The 10,796-nt window shown below is 34.6% G+C and overlaps 1 protein-coding gene across 1 annotated transcript; it reads right to left on the bottom strand.

The window, feature by feature from the left end:
- LOC18595542 (beta-amyrin synthase) lies at nt 307-7,648 on the bottom strand. The gene is made up of 18 exons (XM_018123931.1): nt 7,459-7,648; nt 6,877-7,113; nt 5,137-5,322; nt 4,368-4,457; nt 4,086-4,283; nt 3,862-3,946; nt 3,449-3,615; nt 3,150-3,341; nt 2,926-3,039; nt 2,520-2,639; nt 2,296-2,418; nt 2,094-2,192; nt 1,945-2,001; nt 1,627-1,817; nt 1,360-1,537; nt 1,165-1,245; nt 985-1,068; nt 307-765 (listed from the first exon to the last, which is right to left on the bottom strand). Exons 2-18 carry the CDS (start codon nt 7,075-7,077, stop codon nt 655-657), a joined length of 2,277 nt encoding a protein of 758 aa, XP_017979420.1. The 5' UTR covers nt 7,078-7,113; nt 7,459-7,648; the 3' UTR covers nt 307-654.

Here is a 10,796-nt window from a genome sequence, read left to right as displayed (position 1 = left end):
ATCAAGGCACCTCTTTATCTTAAAGATATCTTTGCATTTTGCAAGACACAATCCTTGGATAAAGGTATTGTTTCAATAATTATCTTATAAAAGAACAACCATTCAATCCATAAAACAAAATTTTTGATCTATAACATGAAAAAATAACTTTTGATATCCAAGCTTTTGAGTTATAATATTTTTCCAATTGTCTCATAATTTTTGGATTTAGAGATATTTTTCCAACATGTCACTTTTCAAGAAATATAACTAGTCACATGAAAAACTTACTTATAATCCAATAGTCACACTATGTCACTTTATGTGACATAAACTTTGAGTTAATATAGTTTTTCATTATGTGATAACTTTTTATTCTGAAAATACACCAATAGTTGGTTCCTAAAGATAATACAAAGTATTGAGAAAAATAAAACTAAACTTATTTCTTTTCTATTATTTAAAGATATACCTTTTTTACATGCTTTTTCGTATCCATTTTTAGGATAGAACATATACTCATTGACATTTGTACACTCATAACCAGCCTCGTTGATAGATACAAAAGAAAAAAGTACAAAGTAGTAAAACAGAATCAATAAATCTCTAAAATCCGTCCCTTCTTTTCTGTTTGATCACTTTAGATTCACAGGTTTGTGACCCTTTTGCAAAGGATTAAGCCAATGGAACACGTTTGCGGTACTCTGCGAGTGCCCAGAGTGGGTAAATGTTCCTATATGCTGCATAGTGTAACATGCAGTTCTTCATGAAGACTCCAGTAATTTCCTGTCAGGAATAAGATTCAATCGTTAGATAAAGTACAGGTGCAGGAAAGTAATAGTATAATGTATTAATAAGTTAATTATATATTCTAAATGCTTGAAACTAGCATCTTAAAATGACTACTTGGATTCTATAAAGTAAGTCTACTAAAGACGCTAGGATAGGCAGTTTCCTCTTTCCTATTAGTATCATTTTCAAGTAAGCTACAGTAAGGATGAGCACCTGTTGCGGAAAGTCACCATCCTCCAATTGAGAATTGATTATCAGCTTTGCAGCACGGTGAAGAGGCGTCGGGTCCCTTTCCGCCTGTTACAAAGAAAAATTCAATGTGAAACAACCATGGGAAGAACGATAATGACAGTTACAATGGGCACTACTTGAACAACAGACTTTTAGACTCACCTGTCCAGCATGAATCAAACCCATCATGGCCCATGCAGTATGCACCAAGTTTGATCTGCCTTCTTCTAGAGGTACATATCTCTGTATCACCAACCACAAGGTATTACTAGTTGAATCAAGGCTGAGATTAGAGAAAATGTTTATCATATGTCAAAAATGAAACAGGACGGATAATATATGGCATAAAAGATCTACCTTGTCAGGGCATGATTTGTAGCTCTCTCCCCAGCCACCATTCTCTCGCTGGGTTCTGAGTAGAAATTCAACACCTTTGCGCACAGCTAGACAATTGGTGTATGTCTTGCCAGCTGCTGCTAGCCCTCCAAGTGCAAACCATGAACCATATGTGAAGCAAACTCCCCAGTTTCCATACCTATTGAAGTGTTCTTATAATTAATCTCTGATGCTTTGAAGAGCAATCATAACACTATAACATACTTCATGAATTTGAAGAGAACATACCATGAACCATCAGGCATTTGTATATTTTCAAGGTAGCGTACAGCATTTGTGATAAAGTTGTCGATTTCCTTCTTTCTGTGCCCAGGATACAGCTTCTTGAACAAAAACAAGGCATGGATTGCAGATGCAGTGCACTCAACATATTCATGCTCAACGACTATGTCAGCGAAAAATTCTGTGGGATTAAGCATCTGAGGAGGAAAACCGTAGAAAGAGATATCATTAATATATGAAAATTAAGAAGGAATATGGCAGAGTTTAATAATCTATAACAAATTTCCTGGCAAAACAGATGCATTTCAATGCTTAAGCACATACTTCCAACCAGTCTTGAGCTCCAGCTGGCTCCCATGCAGCCAATCCACCATTTTTGCTCTGTACGGAGTGAAGCAATGAGGCTTATTTAAATTGACGGCTGAAAATAAGTGAAAACTATCTTTGAAAACCCAAGGCGAGTAAATTCTTACCTGCAAAGAGAGCAGAACATTGACAGCATTGTATAATTGCTGAGGTTCCATTTTCTCACCCACGATTTCTGGTGGCAGCATGGACATTAGCAGGCAGCACTGCAAAACAGAGGAATATCTATTAAGGCAAGATGATATTAAAGGATAGATGCATCCCTCAATTTCTTTAAAGCATTTGACTAAGACTAAAAGAACCAGTTACCTTCAAGCCTTCTGCAGTGCAATCAGAAACTTGCCATCCGTGATCTTGATCAGAGAAAGTCCAAGATCCCTTGGAAATATGGCGGTACATTTTCTTAAAGTCACCAGATGGATTATCCTTGACCTGCACAATTTTAATCAGAACATAACAATTATTTCTGCTAATACTTAATGAACAAAAAAATAAAAGGAAATGGCTTCATGATGAATGACAGTATATTAAACCTGAGATTTCTTGATGAAGTCATGTCCTCTCTTGAGAACAGGTCCAATTTCGTCAGTGAGGTTACTAGCAAGCAAAGCTTGAATAGCAAAACCAGTATCCCACTCTTGGCTTCCGAAACTCTGCAGACCAGAATCACGTGTTCATCAGCACTTGGAAGGAAATTTAAAGGAAAATCAAAGCTTGCAAGACCTTTCATTTTTATTGACTCGATCAGCATTAAATCAAACCAGGGTGTGATCCTTGTGGGGAACATTTCGAAACTAGAATCCTAATGCATTGGCTGATGTGAGGGTTTGGGTTCTTAAGGGTATTAGGATCAGGTAAACCTTGAGATATCCCTGACCGTATCATCATACTAAATAAACAAATAAATAAGAATATTTTGGAGAATGCTTGTGAACAAACCTGCATCTTCATTCCATCTTCAGCAACCCAAAGATAATCTGGGATTCGAGCAAGATGCTTCTTAAAATAATCACTATTTGGTTCTTCAGCCCAGCAAGCAAGCATGCATAACACCTATTTCATCCAATGATACCAGATCATTAGCAACCAAATAGCCACATTTGCATTGAACGCACGACCTCAATATTCCTATTTACTTGAATTAACTATGATAGTAAAATTACCTTCTCCACACAACCAATGGTGATGTATCTACTATTCTCATCTTCGTAATGGATGTGTTTTATTGTTACTTGAAGAGCCTTCTCTCTGACCAACTTGTTCAAGGGCCAACGAGTAAGCAGAGGCTCGGTACATATATAAAGACTGTCCCACATGAGATCCTGAATCAGAGGATGTGGATAGTAGATATCCTCCTGTAATAACAAATTAATTATTAATTCGTTTATCAATGTTTTAAGAGCATAATTGTGGTGTTATTCAAATGCCTCTGCAGTTTGCACATGACAAAGATAAAACTTACCGGTGCACATAAATGGCGTACTTTCCTCCAATTAATTTCATTGTAAGGCTGAAGGTAGAGTTCTTCTCTCAATTGTTCAATGAGAGGTGTGATTGGCCCGACGAACCTTTTGCCATATAGATATGACATAGGCATGTACACCATACGACAGTAGCACCACATTTTAGCTGCGCATTTGAAAGGGAAAAAGAAAAAACTCTTAGATTAATATCAAAATCAACAAAAAAAATTGAGGACAGCATTATACCAAAACCAAACAAGGGAATGCATAGCCTCCGTTAGCAACAGAGGATTTCATAACAAGTGTCCTATTCAAAACTAATCAGATCTACTATTGCCCTCTATCGGTATGCAGTGATGTTGCTGACACCATATATTTGTACAACAATGCAATGAAAAGAAGTCATGCAAACCTGGATGCATAGGAAGGAAAGAAGGAAGGATCCAGAACTCTGGGGGCATTGGGTTACTTCCAGACCAGTCAAAAACACCAAGTATCTGCAGCAAAAGAACTTTGTATAATTAGCAAACGTTTGTCCTTCATTCACTTTACTCTCTACAGTTTATTGTTTTTTTCTTCCCTAATGTGGGTGGCTTAAAATTTTAAAAGTGAACTTGTAACGCATGGGAATCATACCGAAAGCCAAGTCTTTCCCCAAGAGGGCATGTGAGTCACACTGCCATGATCAAGAATCCACTTGCGGGCTCTTGCACAAGCATTGTCCTGTCCGCCATCGGGTTCTACCCCAAGAATACGCATGCAAATGTAGCTAAGAGCCGTACAGAACATGGTGCTGTGACCCTCTATATGCAATCCCCAGCCGCCATCTTCATTCTGCATTACAAAAAGGCCGTCACCAAGCTTGACCTAAATCCTTCAATTCAATTTTATATAATTAACACATTATAGAGTGTGTACCTGATGGTAGTATATATAACGAAGGATTTCTCTGCGATGCTCTTCAGGGAATACAGTGTTAAGGTGTCCAGTGATGTATGTACTGAAAACCTGCAATTTTGAGTTGTTAACAATAATGGTGATTAGCATTTGCATTTAGATAGAGTGGATAGGCAAGTCAGGAATACTGCGGAACTCATTGAACTACGACTAGCACAGTCAATTATTATGAACTAGCTAGTTTGCTACAGAATTATTGTTTCGATTCTGCTACAGCCTCTATCTGCTGCTCTTTGTATGTTAACACACTGGGTTGCTGTTCTGTTATGTTGTGCAGTTTCTTTGCTTGTGTTTGTTAAGCCATTCTAAATTTATATCGTAATTGCTACAGAAGAAGAGAGTAGAATTTCTTTTTGCCAGTATAAGATTAATATATGCCCACCACATTTCCCACCTGGTACGGTTTAGAGTGCCTTTCTCTTATTATTATTATGATTACTAATTTTCCTATACTGTAGGAGGCACACTCGCCATCTAGGTAGGCCAACTGTTGACCCTATGGGGGCCTGATATAGTCAAAAGTTGCATCATTTTGTGACTAAGTATGAAAGCTGAAGGATGCTCCCCAGTCCCGCAATCAGAATTTCAAATTTGAAGAAATGAAAATAAAAATTATAAAATTTTAAAAAAAATTAAAAAAAGATAAATATTTAAAATAAAATAATAAAATTATAAATTTTTAAAATTTTGGGAGGAGGGGGCTTGTAGGGCTCCCCTCCCTCGTGCTTACCAAGGGTGGAAGGAAAAACAATGGACCAGCATTTTCTGCCGGCCAATGACCGTCACTAGCCTGCAAAGCTGAGAAGAAATGGACAGCCCTCCTCAGTGCTGCAGTGGCCTTCTCATACGAGATCTGCTCGCCCTCCTCAATTTTCACTGCTGGGATGGTTTGCTTGAAATTCTTTTCCCTCAGAAACTGCAAATTTTAAGTCAAATTAAGAAATTAGGCAACAAATCCATTCAAGCTATAAACACTCATCGTATGCGTGACCAACCCAAATTATTTATATTACCAGTACAATAAATTTCTTGTAAAGTGATCTGCCTACCTTGTCTGAAGGGTTATTATATCTGACAAATTTGTTGTCATCACCTAATAAAATTTTATGCTAGGGAGTGTAGTCATAAATCATCCAAAAGGAATGGGTCCGACACTGCGGATGTAGCTTTAGGCTGGCAGTCTATGATTTGATAAGGTTAAGGATGTGAGGAGCCATAGTAAGAAGTGAAAAGATGGAAGGCAGCCGAAGAGATGGAATATAAACAGAAAATCCATAAGAACAAAGCCGTGTCCCTTCCTTGATAGAAGTGTAGGCTGCCCAAACTTTTCCAAGTCGTTGCTATTTCCTCCTTTGTTCCGCTTTCGCCACTTTTGCTGTTTTCCTCTTTTCCCACACGAAAAACATTCCACCCACCCCACCCTCTTTTATATATATATTTTTTATTCTTGGATTTTCCCCTAGATATTAAAAGTCAAAAGTTTGTCTTTCTTTAAGGATTACCCGATTTTGAAATCAACTTTTTTTCTGTTCAACGTAAATTAATTCTATTTATTTCCACCTATAATTCTACCCATCTATAACTTGTATTTTAATTGCAAAAAAATCATATGACATTTGTATCGGTAGGAAAACAAGGTAAACTAGGGCAGCCCGGCATGCAAGACCCAGTCATTTTCTTTTCTTTTTCTTGTACTATTTGATTTGGAAATAACGTAGTTTGGCACAGCCTAAATGCGTTTACGTCTTCCCCTTCAGCCAACATTCACAGTTATGCACATCTCTATCAAAACATGACCTTTGTACTTGTTTTTAGCCCCTGGATTTCGTCTCTATACATGCAGCAAGGGTCTTCGCCATGCATGCCATATGTTTTAGTCAACGAAATCGGCATCTTTGTTTTGTTTATGCCAAATGAGTAATCATAATATTATCTTTTTCCATTTTACGTTTAAACTTTGGACTAGGGTTATATTTATCTGCACATTTAGAAAAAGAAAATAGGAATTGACATTGTAAAAGAGAGGCAATTTCTCCTTTTCCATCTTTTGGATCAAATAGTAGTTTGGGGAAAAAGAAAAGTCATCAGAAGTAACCTACTTTGACAATAGAATAATTCCCTACAACCCCATCCAGAGAAATCACATAAAACTTAGTGCAAATAGAATAAGAGCCAGATTTTAGTAAAAACCAGTTTGAATGAAAGAAGAAACAATCCGTACTTGAGTAGCTAAGAGGTATCTAATAGTAGTCAGAAGAGAAGCTTCCAATAATTAGGCGCAATAATCCCAATTAGTGAGAAGATGGCTCTGTTGGATTGTCGATGGAGATCCACAAGAAAAAGTGTAACTATCTATTCATTCAAATATAACTTAGACTAGGCAGAGGAAGGAAGCAATTAATAATTTCTCGCAGGATTCTGGGTTCAGAACTCCAAAGGGAAGACAAAAAAGAAAACTGTGTATTGATACCTGCATACGCCAAAGGAGATCGCCACTAGGCTTGACTTGGTAACGGTCTTTGTAGAAATTTTGGCGAGCCTCTTCAACCTCGGCTCGCTCTTCAGGGGTGCCAGCATCAGGGTCGAATTCCCAGGTTTGCCTGCCCACGTAGTTGTTTGTGCTGTACAAGTACGGGCCATCTACACCCTCTGCAATCTTAAGCTTCCACATTCTTCTAAAACTTGGCTTATACAATCAAACTAGCACCTGTTGCATGGAGATGCGTATAACATACTCTAGTCAGGAAAACATCAAAAACTACAAACTTTACTTGAATGAAACAAGAGCTTAAAAGGGGAACACAGATCTGAAGAAAATAAGTTGGAAACGGCAAGTTTTCCCAAAGAAACGATTGGAAGTTGTCTTGTAATATCTAAGAAACAACTAAAAAAACCATTGGAATCTAATCATTGAAAGGATTATACGGCTGAGACGTTTTCCATAACAGCAATTTCGTTTAAGGTGTCAACAAAACCATTTAGGAGACAAAGATGGAAAAATATACAAGGAGAAAGCAGCTGCAAACAAGTGGTATTAGATTTTGGACTCAACCTGATAAGATAGTATGTGCTGCACTACTTTCCAAAAGATCAAGGGAATATTAGCAGAAATTTTATCGACCTCTCAATACTCAAAAAGATTTGGGAAAAGGAAAACAGAAGAGTTTATTGTTTCCTGGATCTGGAACTCAAAGGCAGGAAACCAGGTGTTTTGATTTTTGGGTGCCAAGGGAACAATGGTTTATATAGAGTTAAGAGTAAGATGGCAGCCCACTATGGCTTACTTATATTCCCTTTTCCCTCTGTTTTCGTGGTTGAAGTCAGTGTGTTACAAAGACTAATAAAACAAAAAATGGAATACCAACGCAAGAACCGGCAAAAGAAAAGATTGTCTTTGGCACTTTCACAGGAAATTCAAGTGGGTGGTAATGTGCTTAATGACTTTAATTAATTTGGGTGCGCTACCATATGGGTGCTGCTCTAAACAAAAAGGCTACCTTGGCCCTTTACTACTACATTTAACCAGATTAATTGTTTTCTTTTTCTTTGGTTTTTCTCACCAACAAAATGAAATGCATGATGGTTTTGAGGAAACAAATTAATGCAGTCGGTTAAATCTGCATGATGTATATGTTCTTTAAGTCAGGCATAATAATAATAATATATTAGTGCTGACTGATTCATTTTGTTTTGCTATTTATCTTTGAACAAGAACTTAAGGGTTGGATCTCTTACGTTGTTTGTTAGATACAATAAAAATATTTCCTTCATTACTAGTAAATTAATTACTTTTTCATCATAATAACCTCCCACGTATCCAAAAGAACACCATTAATTAATTACGTCCTAACCTTTTCTAATTACCCTATTTGGCTCATAAAAAATTTTAAACAAAGGAAAATATTAAGGGAAAAGGGAAAATTGTTTTCCTTAATAAAAAAAAAAAGGAATCAATGGGTAGAAGCACATAACCGAATACTTGCGAACTAATAAAATTTATTTTGTTCCATTAAAAAATAATTAAACACCTATCTTAATTTAATAACCTCAATTTCATAGGTTGAAATTGAAATTTATGTGTATGATAATTATATGATAATAAAGTAGACCAAGTTACCAAAGGACATTTTTAATTTATATAATTAATAGACAATAGTTAGTGGGGTAGTCCAAAGTAAGAGTCTAACGTCTCCAGCTAATATGAAAGCCACAAAGCTTTCTAAGCCGCGGAAACATGGCTTTAACTGACAAAGTCATCCCTCACTTTTTTTCACTTCAGCCAACACATGAGAAAATGGCAACTCATGATTTTATTTTACTTTTAGTTAACTTTTTCTCAAACGAAATTAATAGAGTATAAAAATTTGACTTAATAATCATTTTAGGATTCAACATTTATTACTTTTTATTTTATTTTGTTGATTTAATTATTTATTGAACTAACGAATGTAAATCTATGTCTGCGAAAGTTACTCTCACATGCATGGTAACTTTAATTCCATAAAATGTAATTATTAACTTTTTTTTATCAATTTTTCTCATATATATAAAATAAAAAACGTTCCATATTTAATACAAGAGAAAAAAATGTTAAATCAGTAAATAAAAAATTTTGATAAATTAGATTTTGGAACGAGTGTTTATCCTAAAATCTATATTGAAAATTTTGAGCTATTTATATTTAATTTACTTTGTTATATATATATATATATCGAATGAATCAGAGGGAGAAAAGTAACTCGTGGAAAAACAAAGTGAAAAAGGCAAGTTAGTCTAAGATGGCAGGCCATGGTGATCAGTGAGAAAAGACCCCACATGCCCACAAATAGCTCTCCCAATATTGGTAATTATGTGGATGATTTGCGATGCATCAAACTATACGTTAAGTTGACTCGTGTTATATGCCTGCTAAAAAGTCGTGTTCATGGCAATTAAATCAAAGAAATAACTAAAAGATCTTGGTTATTATTCTTTCCAGTGATCAAAAGTGGTTCCCATGTATATGTAAAATGTTGATAATATATAGTATTAGGTCCACTTCAAACAGGAAATAAATAAAATAAAAATCAATATATCAATTAATTGAATTGTTGTTAATATTCTTTCGTTGCACTTGGCCAGAATTGAACTAGATTCACACATTTTTTCTGTGAAATCTACCCTATAATGATGATAAATAGAATTTTAGCCACTTGGAATTGTTTTTCCTAGAAAACAAAATGTGGAAAAAATAGCGTCCTCAACCACTCTATTAGCTTGCAGTATAGCAAATTATTTTCAGATCAATAATCAATATCCATTGCAGTTGGCCATTTATAGGTTGATTAGCTTCTTATATTACCTAAAACTTACCAATATTTACAATGACTATGGTTATGTTTTTTATGATCATTGATAGTAATGTCGTCTTTATTATCATATTGATATTATATCTTATAATTGAAATAAATGCTGTCAAGATAAAGCACATCTTTGAAGACCAGAAAAAGGGGTGCTCCATTTTTGCAAAACGTGTATTTCATGCTAACTTTTGTCTTTCTGTCCGCGAAAAGAAAATTATTTTTTAAGAAAAATAAATAAAAATTCACATAATTCTTGACCAGACTCCTATCTTTATACAACACTCTGATGGTAGGTTTGCTTCATAGAATGTAATAGAGGAGAATAAAATGATTATTCTATAGGAATAAAATAGAGTATGAATAATTATTATTTAGTTTGTTTATGAAATGAAATAGGATAGAAATTATTATTATGATTTATCTTAATGTTTGGTTGGTAAAAATAGTTTTAGAATAATAAAGAGATTTTTTTGAAAAGTAGAATAATAAAGAGATAAGTGATGAAAAAACAAAAATAAACCTTTATTATAATAATTTGACTTTTAATTTAAAATATTTATTTTTTATTTATTAAAATATTAATAAATTTTTATTTAAAAATTACCGCAATCCAAATAATCTTAAAAAATGTGTAAATATTTACCTTGATTAAAGTTTGTATTATTAAGTATACTTGTATTATTGCAATCTATCTTCTTCTTTTTTCAAATTTGGACTATTTAGCATCTATCTAATATATATTAAATCACTATTACATAGAAATAATTAGTCAAAATTATAACCATGCAAGTCCTTGAATCTTTCTTCCCTTCTCTAGTCATGACGCGATATTGGAGCTTATAGTTCTTGGATCTACATACTCATGTTTGTCATTTCATATGACATAATATTGATAAATACAACTGAGTAATGTCTGAATGTTTTCATACAGGGCGCCATATGTTTGAATTGGCAAAAGTCATGAAAATTTGATGGAAGTATTCAAAGGTTAGTGCATAATTATATGCATTATAAAACAACACACATAAACACACCATTTTAGCCTTGT

This window comes from Theobroma cacao, chromosome 6, assembly GCF_000208745.1.
Source record: "Theobroma cacao cultivar B97-61/B2 chromosome 6, Criollo_cocoa_genome_V2, whole genome shotgun sequence".
NCBI lineage: Eukaryota > Viridiplantae > Streptophyta > Magnoliopsida > Malvales > Malvaceae > Theobroma > Theobroma cacao.
The sequence above is the reverse complement of the archived record's forward strand: the minus strand, read 5'-3'. Positions and strand labels throughout refer to the sequence as shown.

What these genes read in the sequence shown, in the direction of transcription:
- LOC18595542 (XM_018123931.1), bottom strand. Translation starts at nt 7,077, where the DNA reads ATGTGGAAGCTTAAGATTGCAGAGGGTGTAGATGGCCCGTACTTGTAC. An exon ending in GCACTGCAGAAGGCTTGAAG is followed by an intron (nt 2,193 to 2,295) that starts GTAACTGGTTCT and finishes TCTGTTTTGCAG; the next exon opens with TGCTGCCTGCTAATGTCCAT. An exon ending in GTTTGATTCATGCTGGACAG is followed by an intron (nt 1,069 to 1,164) that starts GTGAGTCTAAAA and finishes TCTTTGTAACAG; the next exon opens with GCGGAAAGGGACCCGACGCC.